Source organism: Erpetoichthys calabaricus, chromosome 13, assembly GCF_900747795.2.
Source record: "Erpetoichthys calabaricus chromosome 13, fErpCal1.3, whole genome shotgun sequence".
In the NCBI taxonomy this organism is placed as follows: Eukaryota; Metazoa; Chordata; class Cladistia; order Polypteriformes; family Polypteridae; genus Erpetoichthys; species Erpetoichthys calabaricus.
Window position 1 is genome coordinate 50,496,151 of NC_041406.2, and position 19,960 is coordinate 50,516,110.

Below are 19,960 nucleotides of genomic sequence, written 5' to 3' on the forward strand. Positions count from 1 at the left end.
AACTAAGAAAAGTGTGTTATAAGGTTTTTTGTACTACATTTGTTCTGCAACCATAGAGAACCTAAGAATGCAAATGTATGCTTGCAGCAACACTGCAATGATTGCGCTGACTAACACACAATTCTTTTAATGCCTTAATAACAGACTGAAAATAAAATCAAAACAAAACCAAACCATAAAAAGATGTTCTCTGGTGTATGTCAATTTTCATTTAAAAGAAAAACAGTGTTACATTCTTACAAGCCTCCTAGCCAGCGGTCAGTTTTGAGTGATCTAAGGATGCAGTTATCGTCAGCCAAGCGTGTCACACATGTCACGCTGCAGTCAGACACATCAGCTAAATTGCCCTTTTGGGTTGCAAGCTCACATCAGCTTTGTCAGCAGTGCTCTCATTTCATGAGCACTAACAGCACATAAATAGTTTCAGAAGGCACTGATGAGGATCTCAATACTGACAGACAATCAGATTTACTTTCAAATGGCCTTCTTACCCTGTGCCTATTCAGGAAGAGGGCCTGCTGCCTCAATGTGAGATAATTTGTCCCTTTTCAAAAGTTTGTTTAAACTTTCTAATGACTAATTAATAAAAAATGATTTACCACTTAGAACACTTGATAATGTCATACTTTATGTATTCATATCTCAAATGTAATCTTCTGGACATCTTGAAACCATCTAGACAAATAAATAATGCATTTCAGTTTATATGTATATACTTCTGTTTGTTTTAGAAGAGTGGGTCATGTCTTCTACCATTACAGCTTTAAAACTACAGAATTCTGGTACTTATGGAGAGAGGGAAAATACAAAGTGAAAAATCAGAACGGAGAGTTTAGTTTGGACTTCATAATAATAACTACTTCCATGTAAATAAAAAATAAATCTAATACTCTAAAGTACAAAGATATTAGACTTGATTAGTACACAACGGAGAGTAACTTTCACGTTAGAAACAATTTAAGGCCAGTTTTTAGAGGGGAAATTGTAAAGAATTACATTCTATAATACACAAATACAAGAACAAAGAAAAAAGACGTTCGATTCTCTAGCAGTTTTTTTTTCCCCACCAATTATTCGTTTGGCGAAATCACAGAAATGTTTTGTGAACTTCCCAAAATGCACTGAAGTCAATGAGTTAAACTCATTCTGAGTGAATTTTAATGGTGCAATGGTCTTTTAAAGGTCTGCCAACAATGCCAGTCATATTATTGTGGCCAAAAATGTGATCTAAGCTGTGAGGCTACAATGCTGACCACTGTCCCACTGAACCACAAACAACCAAAGATGCAGACAGATTGAAAACCACAAACAAACTACAACAAATGGCCACAAAATAGCAAATAAGTAATAATAATAATAATAATAAATTAAAATATACATCACTAGCCGTTCCTCGCGGCTTCGCCCCTGTATTACTGAAACAGGACAGTGAGGAGGGCACCGCCCATCTCTCTGCTCCTGACGTCACTCTTCCCCCTCCCCTCAGCCTCTGTCTCGGATTAGCGCGAATATATCGCTCCTGAAAGCGAACTATGATTCTTAGCACAATGAGAAAGTCGCAAAATCAACAGAATGTTCAAGCAAATTATAGAAAAAAAACCCAGATCTAAATCCGTTAAGTAGTTCTCTCATGAAAAGCGGACAAACATACAAATGGGTTTAAAAAATAAGAAATTCTGCACTTGGACCACGAAATTTTTAAAAGTGTTTGTTAACGAGCACCTATGGGCCAAGGGTAACCTACATTCCAAATTTCAAGTCCCATGTCCTCATGGTTCGGGAGATTTTGTGATGAATGAGTCAGTGGTATTTGGCTTTTTATATTATATTACAGATATATAGATAACACTCACAGGGTTCTAATCTTGAGGCACAGGCACTGGTTCATTTCATTGTTTAATGTTGCCGCTCAGAGTGCAGCTGGAACATTTTTTTGTTTCTACTTCATCTGTAAAGATGCTTTGCACATTTTTCTTCCATTAACAACAATGAAACACCTTGTAAATAATTATAAATCTCTCATTATTGTTTCACAGTGTCTCATTCTGATTTGAGAAGGGGGGCTCCTTTAAGGCCTGTTTTGAATGGTAACTCTAGCACGTGGCTAATTATGCAAGCAAATTAGCCATGCGGTGAGACCACCAGGCTCAGTATTATAAATGCACCCCTCAAATGAAAATACTTTTTTTAAAACACACATGGAAATATGGGTAGAGTACTGATCATATACTTAAGCAGATCTGCAACAATCTTAAGCAGCCAGGTGTGAAAGTTCTGCATATTGCTGCTACAGCTCTATAATATTATGCTAACGTCACAAAGCATCATGGGGCATGGAGTTCCCCTAATCCGGGCCACACATCAAATTTTGCAGGAAAATACTGTATTTGGTGAATTTTACTTTATCAACAGTCTTCATTACTGATTCAGTTATATAGGGATAACTGGAGCACCCAAACCTGGAAAGAGAAATTCTCACTAGTTAATTTCAACAAATATGACCTTTTATCTAAACATTAACGGACACTACATAATACATTACTTTTAATGAATTCATGTTAAGGATACTTAACTTTTATTACCTTTCCCTTTGGCATTACACATCCTCTAGAAAAACCTAATAAATAGTCCCCTAATGATTTATTTTGACAAGACATCCTAAAAAAGGAGCAACTGTACAAGGCCCAACTTGCAGACATGAGCAGTGAATCAACAATTCCAGCATTTTTATATGCCTGTGGTTGTAGCTTCCATAACACTATGTTTAGCCCCAGAAAAATGAGCCAAAACATTGTATGTTGTTACATGTAACATGTAAATACCAAAACATCAACATACATACAGTAGGAAATGTATGTCTAGTGTCCACTGCTGCCCTGATCTCATTTTGTGAGATTATGGTTTGAAATACTCACCAACACACAGCCTGATGTCAATAGGGCAGAAGAAGCAGGATTCTTTACATCATTTTCTTATAATACTTTTTCTGTCACTAGCGCATGAGAGTGCAGGATGTTAGTACCTGATCTGCACAACGGACACCACCCATTGTGTTATTGTGTAGGCTACCACAATAACATCCCTGACACAATCATTGAGTGTTGTTGCATCGTCAATAATGCTTAGGGGGCTAATGTCTTTCTTGTCCTTACCCCTTGATCCCAATCATTTTGCTTACTTTTACCTTCATGCACCACAGTGACCTTTCAGGTGACCAAATTCACCAGACATATCACGGTGGTTCAGTCATACAATGCCACATTCATCAGTTTCACTATCCATGTCAACGTTTGATGGCCAATTCAACATGTCATCACTATCACTTGAAAGAACTTAAGATTCAGTTTTAGTTTGTTCTAAAACTGGATTTATAGCTTCTTGTTTGTATGCCATTGCATTTTGGTTGAAGGCTCCGTCCCACTCATGAATACTGATGATGGGAAAATACATAGAAATATTCATGGTTTGCTGCAGCATGCTATTTTATCCATCAGGTGGCAGCAGACTACTGTCTCAGGCAATATTCAGGTTGAATGATGCACATCGGATCATAACAGCTTAACCCGAGAGACATTCAGGTTTACTCATTTATACATAAAATTCTGAGCCTGAGAGACGCTTGAGGTTAACGCCAAGGAGGTTAATAAAACTACTTGATTCTCAACATGCAACACCAAGTACTGAAAACGTGATTTGCAAGTACAATGAAATATGATAGTTACGGAAAATTTTGGACTTGCTGTTCCTAATTCTTTAAGGCTATGCCTCCATCTGAACCTGTACTGTGTTGTAGTGCACGGAGCGAATATTGCAGTGCACTTGTTGTACATGTAGTCCTGTACTTTCCTTCCTCTAATAGTACTGCCACCCCTACTGAAACTTCTACAGATAGATGGACATGTACAAAACAAGTAAAACGGTGCAACATACACACCTCATGTCACCACAAACTGGATGAGTGTGTTGAGAACAGTACATGAGTAACATTTCGTGATCTCATATTTTTTAAAGCTCTTTTAACACAGGCAAACCATTACTTAGAATTCCTGTAACTAGAGCTTGTGGAATCAAAATACATCTGCAATTTGCACCCTTTTTCCTTCAAAGTTGCCAGTCCACAGTCTTAACTGTAGTCAGTTCTTGAACATGCTAACTTCATGATATGGCTGAGGCTAACAAAGGAAATAAATGGGCAAGCCTATGGGAGTAAAAGTGCAATTTGCATTTAGAAAGAAAAGCACACATTGCATACACATTGTTTGGCAGCCAAATTGACATTTCAAAATGCTACCTGTGAAACCTGTCAGATTCATAGAACGCTGAAAGTGAAAGACCATGTTGTGTAAAAATGTATAGTTATGAACAATTTATCTGTATGTTTTAATGTAATCTAAAAATAGGCACTCCTCTTACTACAGGGCGGGCAAACTATGTCACATCTCAGACCTCAAATTTTGTTAAAGAATAAATACAATCTTCCAGAATTTACTCAAATGATTTTTTTTTCCAGAATTGGGAAGACACAGCACAAAATCCTCATTTGTACTTTACTACACACAATTGCACAAGTAGTCTCTGAAATCTTGACTTATTATGGCTTCCTTTATTTTACGTAAGGCAGAGAGGATTACAATAATGTTAGAAAACTCAGTATGGCATTTAAAATATAATCTTTCAATAAAAATTTGTTAAATAAGAAAATTAAGAAAAATAACATTTAGATGCTAAGCAAGATGTTAATAAAATATTCTGCTGAATAAGTACATTTAAAAAGTTAAAACCTCTTTTTAATTAAATTACATTTAGAGGAATAACAAACAAACAAATAAAGACATAATTTTTTTTTTTCTTAAGTTATTCCCTGCAGCTGCTTTGGAAATCCTGTAACACCCTAAAACTGACCGTAATTTTGGTGAGGTGGCTGACTTAGCCTTAAAGAAGTTCTTAAGCTCTGATCACCTATCATCTGCTGGACTTTCAAACTGCTGACAGGAGATGTGAGACATTAGCAAATGTATAGGCCCCTTGGTTAAACTTGATGTATTACTGCATCTTCAAGTGAAAAGAAAAAACACACAGCCTCTGCTGGGGACAAAACTTAAAAATGCCATATTTCCAGAGATTATAATCGATTTTAAACCAAAAGTTAGTTGAAAAATACTCCGATCGTCCAAACATATTAGTATGCCAGGCCCACAAACAACACCCTTGGATTCTCCTAAGCAACTAACAAAGGTTTTAATTTAAAGAAATTACCTTTCCAAGGCACGGAAAGGCAAAATGATATCTAAACTCATTTGAGTTACAACTGCACCTGTTAGAAATGTTTTTAATAAACAGAAATTTAAGGTGACTGGATGTTAAAGCCAGAAAAAAAACTCATTCAGCACCACATAAAGTCTGGTCACACGTACAGTATATAAGAACCATGTGCTAGTCCTGGTGGAGAACCTGAAGAAATTTTAGCGGACACCAGCTCTCCACAATAAAGCACTGATTATATGACCCCTTCTTGAAATTAATGTCTATAGCAGATGTGGCATCCCTATCACTAATTGTCACAAACAGTGACTTGACCATGAAAGTGGGATGAATTTGAGTGAGCCATATACAAGCTTTAACTCAAAAATGTGTCAAATCTCACTTCCTCATTGTGTGTGCTGGCTAAAGTAGATGTTTTTCACTCTGCCGTCCCTTCTCATTTACTCAGTACTGCCAGTGGACACTCTCCTTTACTTACTTTTCTGTTTCATCTCTGCCTCACTTTGATATAAAACCGTAACTTTAACAAATGGTGTCTACAATTTAAAAATGTTACTACATGTCTATTTGTGTCTCTTTTGAGTATGTGATTTTCATATTTTGCCCTGCTTCAGTCTCGCACAAAAACTGCCATCAGTTGTTAAAACATTTCCATTTTCTCCTCTGGAAACCAACAAATGACTTATTTTTCATTATGGGCAATATCAAAATTATTTTCTGTTTGAAAGAATGCAAGATGGGAATCCCTATGATAGGACTATGAAATTGAAACACTGAAATTGCATTGCCAATGTAGGGGCAGAGCAAAGATGTACACTTACTTCAGATATTTGGTCAATGTTTTTGCAACTTCCCAAAGAACAGAAATTTCACATAAAAGTTTCTATTTTAAATTTATTTTTAACAACAAGCTATCCTTTTCATCACTTGCATCCATTGCAAAATGTCTGTAAGAGCCATTTTCCTTGTTCTATAAGATTCATGAATATTTCTTAGATGACAATGCATAAATAACAGGAGGTTCCTATAACCCCCGTAAATAGAATCGTAGTGGTATATACTTACCATTTCTAACAGCTTGGAGTAAACATTATTCTTCAGTTAGCTAGTGATAGCCTTGCCTTGTATAAGGTGTAGAGGCATACGGTTTTTAACTGTGATCGCACGTCACCGTGCCTGGGCACTTGCCTATGTGCCAACCGGCTTACGAGCCTTTTGAGTGTGTGAAGCAAATATGCACTTAACAGCACTTAATTTATGTGTTGTGCCGTACGTAAAGCGTACAGAAGAAGAAGCTAAGAACCTTTAAGTAGAGAAAAAGAAATTAACCTTTAAGTAGAGAAGAAGAAAAGTGACCGCACTAACAGTGCTCGATGGCCTACGGGCTCTTTGAATGTGAGAAATAACAAGTAAAGAAAACTTGTTTACTTAAGTACTGCACCGTACGCCAAGGCGTACAGAAGAAGAAATTAAGAACCTTTTAAGTATAGAAATAACTAAAGTCTTTCAAGAAAAGCCAAGTTTAAAGAAGATACATTTTTCCTTTTTTTTTTTTGCCTTTTATTCTACGTGTGTAACTAGTTTTTCTTTTATTCTTGTGTGGACTATTTGCTTTTACCTTTCACTAAATACCTTTAAAACGAACTCTTGGACTCTGAGAATTCTTTTGACACGCGTCTTACCCGTGCTGGATGACACCTTATATATTTCAGCAGCTACAATGTCCATATTTTGACAATGTTATTTTTAAAATTTTCAACAGAGCAAACTACTTTCTCAGTTTTTACACTGCGTAGTGAATTTCACTTTTCATTCTCCACACTGTTGGTCTGAAGTAGGAGTTCTCAGTCTGTAGCCCATTTCACTTGAACATGCAGCCTAGACAAGCTGCTGGATGTTCCTACGCACACTCACAATAATTAGCACTGGAATTTGTTCCCTATGTTTTTATATTTAGTGGATCTTTAACACTGAATATACGTACATCCCCTCCATGAGGCCTTCTCTCAGAGTACTTATAACTGCAGGCTCATTCCACCTCAGTGTGCTAAGAAGCACCTCTGGGTATCTTTTCTGCTGACTGCTATCAGGCAATTCAATGCTTCCATCCGATGAACTTGTTAAGTTTATTTTAATTAATTAATTAATTCATTCATTAATTCATTCATTCATTGTTTATTAGTTTGGTTTGTTTATTTATTTATCTATCAATTAACTGATTGGATGTATTATCTGTCCTGTGAGTCTTTGTCCTTGTTTATGTTTCTACTGCTGTATGCATCTAAATTTCCCCATGGGATTAATAAAGCATATCTAATCTAATCTAAAGACTTGTAGTCTTCCTATAATTAGTGCCTGTCAAATCAGTTTATCACAACATTTTACGATGTCTTAGGATGAGTTGGAAGGTGGTGCATACAAAATCAGAGGGGCAGCAGCCATCAAAAACAAGAAGCTGTGTGTTGTAAAGCAGAAAACTAAAAGATGAAGTGAGATGTGCACAAAATCAAGTGTTATTGATACGAAGATGTGATTTCATGTGCTGCTGCCCTCTTATTTACTTTTAATGGTACAGGAAGCCCTCATTATATGGGTGACAAATTAGCTGAATTGTTGAGGGTACTTTTAATTACTGATTTATCAAATAGGGAAATGGTATTGATTTTGTTCTTACTAATTGTAAAATGGTGTTTTAGTGCCTCTTTGTTCAGTACTCTTCTTCATTGGTGATATTAATAAAGATATGTCGTCAAAATGTGATTGTAAACAAATATTGATGTCATTACCAGGTAAATGTATATGTTCAGGTTAATGCATAAGCCTAACACTTAAAAGTCCCTTTCAAGGAAACTTGTCGATTTCTTATCGTTCAGCCCACTTACAGTTGCTTCTTGACATCTAGAGGTATGACCCAAAGTAAAAAAAAAAAGTTGAGAACCACTGGTCTAAAGTGCACAAACTAAACTAAGAAAGCTCTTTAATTTACATTATATAAATTTTTAGAAGTTGCATGCATAAAAAGATCACTATACTGTATATAAAAAACAAAAAAAAAACAAAAAACAAAACATGATTTAAAGGTGATGAAACTGGATTACATGAGGAAACTTATACCCTTTTATGAATTATGACTATTTAAATTCCCAAATTGAAGAGACTTTGACGCAACCATGAAAAAACAACTTTTCAAGTTGACAAGCCACACAGAAGTATGTCTCTTTATACAAAAACCTTTGCTAGCGGTGAACAACCACTTATTTTCCATCCATCCCCCCCACGTTTCTATATTGTACAAAAGGACAAAGAAAGTCTGAACTGCAGAGAGATCAGGACACATAGTCTACTAATTAAAGTGCAGCAAATGACTTAAATGAGAGGAGCTTGTCATGTGTAATGTGTGTACTAGAAACGGTCAAATTCTGTGTGCACAATGAGTAGTAAAGGTGGATAACATTGCTAAACACACATCATGGTCTTCAAGCAAGCTTCGCAACTTCTGACAGTTTTCCTAATTATTCCCTATAGCTGACAGATGAAGTCAAAAGTCAGGAAGGTGAGGTAAATTTCTCATTGTTAAAGATTCCAAGCAATGAGGCTAAAATCCATGCCTGTCTGAACACTGATCGGCTTCAGCAAAGGTTAATAGCAATTAAATGTAGCAAACTAGACTAAATGAGAAACGGGTCATGATACTACTGAACTAGCAAAGAGCACCATACTGTAATGATAAGCTTTCTAAGGTTTGATCTTAGAACTTTTTTGCAATTAGCCCCAATTTTATTTGTCTAATAGATAGCAACTGGTTTCCAATTATTTTCTGTTCTCACTAATTGGAGCACAAGAATAAGCTCTAATTAAACCTTTATGTATATCTAAGAAAGTACTGTGAAAGTAGTGTGTTGCCTTTCCACCTAACCTACAGTCAGAGATTGTCATTTTATACAGACAGGTGTCCTTGGATCCTTGGATAGTTGCACAACACAATAAGCGTTTAAGAGAATGATGTGTCGTTATTTACATTTACCAGCTCCTCTACATCTTCTAGACCATCGGGCCTGCTTAGGTTTCTTGCAGGTTGAATGCAGACCACATTGTTATCCCAGGAAGGAGGCCCAACAGGAGGTCTACAGATACTGCTAGGAGAAAAAGTACCACTTGTCTCATCTGCACAAGGAGGGAAAAAAACAAACACACACATAAACATAAGAGGCAAAGTTATGATTAAAGTAACTTTGACAAAAAATGGCAAGAAACAATTTTGAGGAGCATACAAAAATATTAATTATAAACAGATAAAAGGCAAACTTAACTTCAGCATGAAGGCATTTTTTAATGCTTAAATATATCAAAAGCATAAAAGAACTCAAAATACATTACATAAATTGAACGCTTATTGTAAACTAAACTGTTATGTGATTTCTGGGCAATAAACGTGTAATCATTCTACACTCCATTTCTAGCCTCAAACGCCTACACAAACTTAATTATTGTTTATGTTTTCAAGTGTACAGCATGATATCTGACAGGAAGAGATGCAGCAAAGCATACTGATCACTAAACAGCAAAGAATTAACTAAAAAATTAATTAGCCATGTTATGTTCTGCATAATTTGATTCCAGTTTAGCATTAAACCTTAGTTATTGTTGACAATTAATTTTGTGAGGGTCCATCCATCTACTTAATTTTAATTAGGGATATAAGATAGAGACTATTAATCAGCAAGCAGTTTAAAGACTAGGCAACATCCTTTATAGGACAAAACTATCATAAGCATCGAAAGACAAGTAAAACAAAAAGGAAATGCTACGTGACATACAATACATGATACAATCAACAGAAGGTGTCTTATTAGCAGTAGTACCTTTTTGCTTTTATTGTAATTTTACTTAAGTTTAGTCCTAATAAGTAAGAGTTAATAGATAATGTATCAATGCATAATAATAATACATTTTATTTATATAGCACCTTTCCCATGCTCAAGGCACTTAATGCACGTTGTAATCTATTGAATTATATATCTTTAGGAAGAACTAAAAAAAAAAACATGATATTAAATTACAGCATTTCAAACTTTTACAAAACACCCTGTAACCACAAAAGTGCTCGATCAAGCAATTTATTTTGAAGTCAAATTATGAGTAGTTAAGTAAATATCTGGTTATGTTACTTTGTTCCACTCCAACCTGAATCCGAATAACATTACCAAAATGACAAAGGTAAATGAAAAGGTGAAATGCAGGAAAAGTAAATCCCTATATAAAGTGACAGGGTTTGAAAATTTTTATCAAGTTTCAAAACAGTAAAGACAATAAAGTGACACTTTGTACTACAAATGCTGATGAATTGCAGCTAGTCTTTGTGCTGAAAGAAAATACCAGTTTACTTATAAAAAGGTATAAATACCACACATAACACAGTATGGTGGCTTTAAAAGAATGTTAAAAAGAAGAGAATTTTTATGTTGATTCTTTTGCGTATGCTTAATTGCTTTCCAACCATCTACTGGGAACTGAAAAACCACAATTTCAAGAAGAAAAAAATCCCTTTCTGACTTGTCTGAGGTTGATTGGCACAATAACATATACAGAATATATTGTTACACACATACACTTGGGAGGGAGTCGATGGGCTTAACTGGGTGTAAAACAGTGAGTCAAGGGTTAACGTTGCATACTAACGCCTTCTCTCATTCCTCTGCAGATCATCAGAAGACAAGACGAATTAAACCCTAACCAGCTTCCTCATTCGTCCCCAGACCATGCCCTCCTGCTGACCTCACTTCCACCTCTTCCCTGCTGGACCCACCTCCTCCTTTCCACCAGCTATAAAAACCCAACCTCTATCCTCTTGTTTCAGTCCCATTTTGGACATAGTCTTTTGTGACTACTCTGTTCCTGCTATAATATATGGGGTGGACTCGCAAATCTTTTCTGTATTTGTGTTCTTGTATTTGCAATATATTTATAATACTTTAAAGACTTAATGGGATTTCTACTCTCCTCAAATCACATGATACAGCATATGATCAGATCTATTGGGTTTAGATTTTATTACAAATAAAAAAAAAATGACACGGTTTCTGTACTCAAATGCAATATGCACTCCCTATGTTCATATAGCAGTAAATAAATGAAGATAGCAGTAAATAAATGAAGACTGATTGGATGACTCTTGCATAGTCTGCCGATAGGTCTGTATAGGAAGCTTTATAAATTGTACGATTATCACATGTTGCACAATTTAGGCAAATCTTTCTCAATGTAAACAACTAAAATTTTCATAGAAACGGTGCTGGGAAAAGAATTTGCTCCTTCCAGATTTCCTCTGTTAATGTAAATTTTTTATACTACCTTCATCTGCACTGAGTGCAACTCAACACCTCCTACAACTGAAGACTAAGTCTTTCCCATTGCTGTTCTGAAATTGAAATTCACTCTTCCTTTCTAAACTGCTTTAATTCTGAAACCTTGGTAGGTGTTTGTGCATGAGTTGCTCATTTCCAGTACTGGACCTTGCTTAAGCTAATTAAAAACTTTATAATTTTGCTTCTTTTCAGCCATTCTGATGGGGACTTGCTTTCATGCTTTAGATCACGGTCTTGCTGAAAGACTTAACTCTGCTTCAGCTCATGGATGTATGTTCAGACTATACTCTTGATAGATTTCTGATACAGAGCAGAATTCATAGTTCCTTCAATTATGGCAAATCACCATATCAGAGTGCCGGTATGATGTTCTTAACTGTGGAATGCTGTGCATGCTTTGCAGTGGACATAACTGAAACCCATATCATCCAAAATATTCTAATTTTGTTTCATCTGTCCACAGTACATTCTCCCAAAAGGCTTGAGAATCATCCAGATAGTTGCTGATAAATAAGAGATAAGCATTTACCTTCTTCTAGAATCTAGATTAACAGTGGTCTCTGCCTTTCTACTCTCCAATTAAGCCCATTTTATGAGCACCAATCACAGCAAAGGCAAGAGAAGCCTGCAGTTCTTCAGATTTTCATTTTTTTGGATCCTTTGTAACTTCCTGAAAGGTTTTACACTGTGCTTCAGGAGTAACAATGGCAGGATGATTGCTGCTAGGAAGACACCTTACTATTCCAAATGAGGAAAAGTTTTCCATTTGTAGATTTTGACTCTCGCCCAGGTTCAGTAGAGTCCCAGAGCCTTAAAATTACGTTGTAGCCCTTTTTCAGATTGACAGATACCAGTAACTTTTTTTCTGATCTCTTTAGGAATTTGTTTTGATCATGTCATGATGAGATTGTTAAAACTTGGTACTGGCAACTTGACTCTAATGGAAAGGGTCAAAATAAGTGAGGTCTATATTGAGTGGAGCTAGCTTTAACACTAGAATTACCAGAGCCAACTAAAAAACTCGTAAATTGGGCCCACCTTAAATCCCTTCGTACCTTTCCGTCAGCGTCTTTTGTCTTCTCAATGTGTCGATAAGCCCAAGCAGCCTGCTATACCATCCCCCCACCACCTCAGAACGGGCAAGAAGTTCTCCTAGTTCCTGCCTTGACTGATTATCTGGGAGTGAGCTACCGAGAATTGTATGGGGAAATAATTTGATGTGTGTATCGTGATCGTGACTGAGAATAAAATTGAAAAAAAAATATGCTAACTTTTACAAGTGCTATAAATGTACACCAGCTGTTACAGACACAAACCAAATGTATGTATTTATTATATAATAATAACAATAAGAGCAGCTCACTACTGAAAATGGTAAATATAGGAGGCAGTCAGGATTGAACCGGGGACTCTTGAGTGCAAGTCAGCAAATCTTACCGCTACACTACGGAAGCTGTCGTATCGTCCTTGAACCTTTTGTGAAAGTGTTTATTTGATATTTGGACTTCAGGCTTCACACATTTATGCCTACACTTTGTCATCTATAATAATAAAAGGCAAAGCCCTCACTGACTGACTGACTCACTCACTGACTCACTCATCACTAATTCTCCAACTTCCCGTGTAGGTGGAAGGCTGAAATTTGGCAGGCTCATTCCTTACAGCTTACTTACAAAAGTTAGGCAGGTTTCATTTCGAAATTCAAAGCGTAATGGTCATAACTGGAACATATTTTTTGTCCATACACTGTAATGGAGGAGGCGGAGTCACGTATCGCGTCATCACGCCTCCTACGTAATCACGTGAACTAAAAACAAGGAAGACATTTACAGCACGAGTCACACGCGGGAACGAAGGTAAATTACGTTAATTTTTGACTGTCTTTTAATACTGTGTGAGCATACATATTAACACATGTGCAATTAAACGTGTGCATTTACGGGGTGATTTCTCAGGCTTAAAAGCTCACCTTTTATCAAACGCGGGAAGAAAGGTAACTGACATTGTTCACTGTCTTTTAATACTGTGTAACCATACATATTAACACATGTCCAATTAAACGTGTGCATTTACGGGGTGATTTCTCAGGCTTAAAAGCTCGCCTTTTACTAAAAAGGTAAATGCAAAACTATTTTCAATCAGTTTATTGAAACGCTCCCGTTAAGGATTGCAATAACATATTCGCGAGATAAAAGAACGAAGTAGGGGGAAATGGAGGAACAGCCGCAAACAGCGAAGAGCAAAAAATTGATTAAACAATTGAGAACGGAGCGAGTTAAGCATACAAGCATGTTCATAAGGGAAACAAAGCACGGTGTAAAACGTAAGTTTAAATTAAGGTTATAGAAACGCTCCCGCTGCGGATTGCAATAACATATTCGCGAGATAAAAGTTTAATGAGAAGACACGAGGTATAAACGAACCACACGCCGTGGCACAACGTTAGGGGCAACAGTTTCAACCATTCTATGATCTGCTTCTCGCAACTGAAAGACGGCACATGGCGGATGTTAGCCGACTTGCTGACCGCAACGTTAGGGGCTTCAACTATGGCGCTGACGCCACATCTCAGTGCCAACACTTTGCAGACTGTACTTAAAAGACATGCCCTCCTCACTGGACAGTTAAAAACACCAATCAAACTAACGATGACATCAAGTATTACCCAATCAAAAGTAGGAAAGGAGGCATCTTCATAAAATGCGTGTGGGATGATTTGCATGAGACGCTGCTTTAAAAAAAAATGATAAAAAAAATACGGGATAAATCCCGTCCAGTATTGATTCAAAACGGGACGCGCAATTTCATTCTCAAACGCGGCACTATTCCGTATTTTAAAGGACGGGTGGCAACCCTACAGTGCCAGGTAACCACCCATACAATCAGATTGTGATTCAGACTAGGAATGCAATGAATGTAATTACCCCGATCTACATACAAGGCGAAAGTCTTGCAACATTCAAAGATGATGGTTTGGGATAATTAGAACTTATTAAGTACAACATTGAACATAAAAGAGCTTATGAAGCCTTGAACCGAAAAAAGCAAGATCTCAGAGATCGTAAAAAAAAAAAAAGGAGGTAATGTCGTTTTACTCGCTGTAGATTTTACTCAAACATTACCAGTTATTCCACGAGGGAAACCACCAGATGAACTCAACGCGTGTTTAAAATCCATGCTTCTCCCACGGTCGGTTATATGTCGCGTGTTCTCGGGTAGGTACACCAAAAAATGTATACATTTAAGCATGTAATGGGCAAAGAAAAAATGAGGTATACCCGAAGGCACTGCAGTAGTACTCAATGTAACTTTACTTCTTAAATGTTAATGTTTTACTGTTTAATAATTTATACGCTTCTTATATATTGTTCAAATTCTTTTATGAAAATACCAGTGACAGCGCAATGCACGATAACATGGAGTGAATACACCATACGCATCTGCCCACGGCCGCCCTGGTGTGCGCAGATAGGAGTTGATTCTAAAATAAAATAAACATAAAAAGAGTAATACATTCATCACCCATAAAGCGGATAGCAGACGTGACGTATTATATGTGTACCACATTTCAAGTCAATACGTGAAACGGTTTGCAAGCTACATGTGATTTAAAATCCTGGACAGACCAACGAAAAGCCACGGTAGCAAATTATTGAAGAAGATTTTACTGTTTAATAATTTATATTTATATGAAATGTGCTTCTTATATATTACTTCATATTCTCATATGATAATGATGTTAATGTTGTTTATATTGATTTCTATGTTATTGTAAGTGCATCTATGTGTGTATATGTATGTATGTATGTGTGTATATATATATATATATATATATATATATATATATATATATATATATATATATATATATATATATATATATAAAAAATATATATATAAAAAATATATGTGTATATGTATATACAATATATCTGTATATGTGTGTATATGTGTGTGTATATGTGTATATGTATATATATATGACAGCAACACTCATAACAATGACAACACAATTACATTGACAATCATGTTACGTTATTTTTAAAATGTTTCCTTTACTTTTTCATAACCTCTTTAACACACTACTTCTCCGCTGCGAAGCGCGGGTATTTTGCTAGTTTATTACTAAAATATGAAAAACGTTTCTGTTTTAACAATGTGGTTACACAGATTATAGTAGAAACGGAACACACATGAAATGCTTGTGTTCCAAATAACAATCTATTATTTCCACTCTAAAACTCCAGCACTTCACTCCCAGATAATCAAGGCATGAGCTGGGAGAACTTTGTGCCCGTTTTGCAGTGGTGGGGAGATGGAATAGCAGGCTGCTTGCTGCTCGTCTTTACCGGCACATTTATAGGACAAAAGATGGTCTGGTAATTCTAGTGTTAAACATTGATGTCTCTGTTCAGTCAGCTAACTCTTTCCCAACAACCTGGTTGATTTAACTAGGGGATAATTGCTTTTTCACACTCTGCCAATTGGAGGCTGAAAACTTTGTTCATTAGATGGATGAAATGTAGATATATCTGAATGCATTCTATGTCACAATATTCAATTAAAAAAGAACATTAGCAAAGGGTAAATACTTTTCATTGCACTGAACTTACACACACTCAACTGCCTTTGGACGTACTGTTTAATGAAAATTCACTGATATTGCACATTTTTTATCTTTTAAATACTAAGCAGCATTTCACTATAGTAAAAACCTCACAGAATATATAGTCTTTTATGGGAATGAGGAAAGAAAAGAAATTGCAAGGTAAATTTGGCAAATGACAAGTTATTTGTTTGCTTAAATTGAAGCTAGCTCCTAAAATAAAACAGACGGGAGTGCCAATAAATAGATTCAGAATTGCAGTTTGTAACTGAGATCATATAGAAAAGCACAATGGTAACAGATCAAGATCAAGTATGATCTTGATTATTTGCTGCCCTGTTAGTGGAATGTAACCAAAGCACCAATAAAACTGTGCAATGATAAAAGTGAACAGCAACAAATGTGCATAACTGGTGGAATTTTATTTAATGGACTATTACAATAAGGGCAAAAAGGTTCACCAGCAAGTTGAAACATTATTCACTTTAGTTTTGTGCCTTGTGATGATGTCCCACTTTATTTTAAAAAGCTTATGAATATGTCTTATCCAAGAAGGCAAAAAATATTTTAATATAAGCATGTGGGACAAAAGCTTGGTAAGAAATTTAGTAGTAAATGCTTGCAGAAAAATAAGAGCAGTAATAAATGTGTACTGGTACTATGGGCAATGCATCTCAAACAGTAAGGCCGTGTTCATGATGAACACAAATGCATAAAAGACATATCATAGTGTCCATGATATGGTAACATCTACAACATCAAACAATATAAAAAAATGTCCATGAAAAGGTCTCATGTTACTGGTGTTGCATAATAAACACAACAAGTCATTCAGTCTTATGCTCACAATGTCCAAAACCCTTACATTTTTACTAAAATATTGATAAATAAACCACTTCTGGAAAACATTCTTGTGAATGAAATTGGAACATGTTCAAACGCATCCAAACATCTGAACTGGACACCCATCTCCCGGCCTCGTTCATTGGTCAGGAGTCTGCTTAGTTACTGTTATCAATAAAAAATGTGCAGATTAAAGGCTAAAGAAAAGCAAATGAAAAGGTTACCAGGAAGAAAATATGCCTCATTATGTGTGCATATCTGAGGTGCTTCAAACAACAGGTTTCACAGACCACCGCTTAAGAATCCTAAGGTGCTCCAGTTGTGTCTCACAGCTCTGAAGGTGACCACAATTGGAGATGTAGACTGCAGATACATCTTTGTGACTAGCAGGTGAGTGTAAACATACGAGGGCTATGATAGGGATTTGGGATGCTCTGTTAATGTCTATTTAAGAAAGAGTCTGAAAGTAACAATCAGGTGTCCCTTGGATCTCCCCATAATAAAACAAACACACACACACACAAAAAACTGATGGTAAAGCTGTGTTAGGTACTTGTGCTTAGGAAGAAATTCCTGATAAATAATGAAAGATTCAAAAGGGGGGGAAACAAAATCCAGTCCACATGAATCAGAATTGTTTTATATGACCACACATGTTCGCCATGTAAAATTACAGCTCACGTGCTAGATTTTTAGTGTAAAAGGTCCAATTACCTAAATAGTGGAATGTAAGCAACTGCTGTTGATATTCTTTCAGTATTTAATAAATACAATTCCATTAAAAACTTAAAATATCCATGTATATTTTCAAGAAAATATGTGAAAAAACACAAAGCAAACAGAGGAAGACACTGAAGGTGACTAAACCATAAAGCTCAAAATTAAAGAAATTAAATGAAGCAAGATCAATTAAATGTTGAAAGTTACAAAGCATATTCTAACATCTGATGCGGTCTGTCTAACTTTTAATTAGCTTTGAAAATCCTGAACTATGTTTTATTAAATTCTGGTTTGAGTTTCTTCTCACTGCTCATTAACAAATTTGTTTCAGACTGCAGGCTCTGCTTACAATGTGTAACAACATTCAGATTCACAATAGAATAACAGCATGGTTCCCATTACATTTGCATTTATGAAACATTTAAACTAATGAGAAACAATATTATGACAAGTTATTATTTATTTTTGCAACTGGCAAGCAATCATATTTTTAAATATTCCTAGTACACTAAACATGTAATGAGGCCACCCACACATCTTATTACTTTGTGTATTTTTAATACATTTTTACTTAAAAGAACAAACCTCTCGTGTTCTCGGGACAGTAGGGATTTCCAAACTGCAGTTCAGGTTGTCTCGCTGGCTCCACTGGCTGGATGAGGTACTCCTCTGAATACGGAACTGGGTATTGCAAGATCACCTGCTGAGAAATATGGGAACTCTGACCTTCAGCAATTCTGTCTGGCTGACTTTCCATTTTTCTTTGTAGCTCCTGTTTTAAAATCAGACATTAAAACAATAGGTTAGTTACTTATCTGATGATCCATATGCTTTATTAATTTTCTAGATACTGCAATGTCACTGACCATTAAATTAAACACTAGGAAGGAAAAAAACACTCAAGGACATTTGTGACAAAGATGCAAAACGCTAACCTACATTTTCCAAAAAATATTTAAAACTTTTAAAGAAAAAATTCTTGAATACATGCTTCTGGTTTATTCATATTCATATTCTAAGCTGGGATTTTCTCAGAAATAACTTATTACAAGTAAAAGTGACAGATAAAGATTTCTGTTAATGTTTGGTCTATTACCAGAATGAACAAATTATACAGTGATGTTAAAATATTTTGGGCACTGGAAAAGAGTAAAAGCTTTTATGTTGAACACATTATAAATCATGTTTTTTCAGATATATTTCCTTTTGGTTTTTATTTTTTATATACTTCAAAATTGCATCATCCAATCATTTTCTGAATCAACTTTGTTCAATAAACAGTCACAGGTACAGCTTGTCTCTCTTTTTATCACAAGTACTTGAATTTTATACCTGTCTTATAAAATTAAATCAAAACCATTTAGGATTGCAAACCTAACAGATTTATAAATAGTTGAAATCCTAGATGTAGTTAAATAAGGTGACAGTCAATATAAAATAAAAACCAGCAGCCAAAGGAAGTCACTAGGGGTGGAGAATTGAAAGACAGTATATACAGTATTATTAATCACAATATGAATTATATATCCACATTTCAAATCAGAAAAAACAGAATGATAATAATGTAACCTGGATATGTCTTCTAAGGTTTTAAAAAACAAAAAAATAATTTTGCAGATCTTAAGCTTTATTCACAAACTGGAACACTGTTAAACTTCACTTTTTATTTTTCCTTAAAACAATTTATTATACAATTAAGTAATTATTTGTAAAATACCTCTTCTAGCTTCTCCATTTCTTTATAAACTAAGGTCAAATTTTCCTTTAATTTGTTTACTTCTCTTCCCTTTTCAGCTACTTGACTCTGTAAGAAAAAGTTATGCATATTGTAGCATTTTTATTACTATGCAATTGTATTGTTTGCCATAAGTGTTGTATGTAAACACCAGAACTACTAATTTAAAAACAATAACCATTGCTAGACACCGGTGCATAAAAAAATAACATGAGTGGTACTGAAAATTAGTAATATAGCCAAGTTGCAAATGTCATGAGTGACAAGTTTCATCAAATGCATGTATGGATGCATTTGTAAATACGAATAGGCATTGAAATCAAGTGATGAAAAGTAACAGTAACTAAGGGATCACAATCACTGCAGCCAGCACACATGCACATCCAACAGCAGTGGATCAATGCAGTAGATTTACTTAATTTTTAAATT

The 19,960-nt window shown here is 35.5% G+C and overlaps 1 protein-coding gene across 3 annotated transcripts in view; it reads right to left on the bottom strand.

Moving 5' to 3' along the window:
* Nucleotides 1-19,960, bottom strand: part of tax1bp1b (Tax1 (human T-cell leukemia virus type I) binding protein 1b) — a 1,153,251-nt gene that overhangs the window by 1,033,187 nt on the left and 100,104 nt on the right. For all 3 annotated transcript variants that reach the window (XR_007936602.1, XM_028818228.2, XM_028818227.2), the window contains 3 exons: nucleotides 19,514-19,600; nucleotides 18,382-18,568; nucleotides 9,281-9,426 (listed from right to left, as the gene is read on the bottom strand). Coding sequence is in view for 2 of the 3 variants with exons in the window: in XM_028818228.2 (XP_028674061.2) it covers nucleotides 9,281-9,426; nucleotides 18,382-18,568; nucleotides 19,514-19,600 (420 nt within the window). In the remaining variant the exon portion in view is untranslated. The remainder of the gene's footprint in view (nucleotides 1-9,280; nucleotides 9,427-18,381; nucleotides 18,569-19,513; nucleotides 19,601-19,960) is intronic.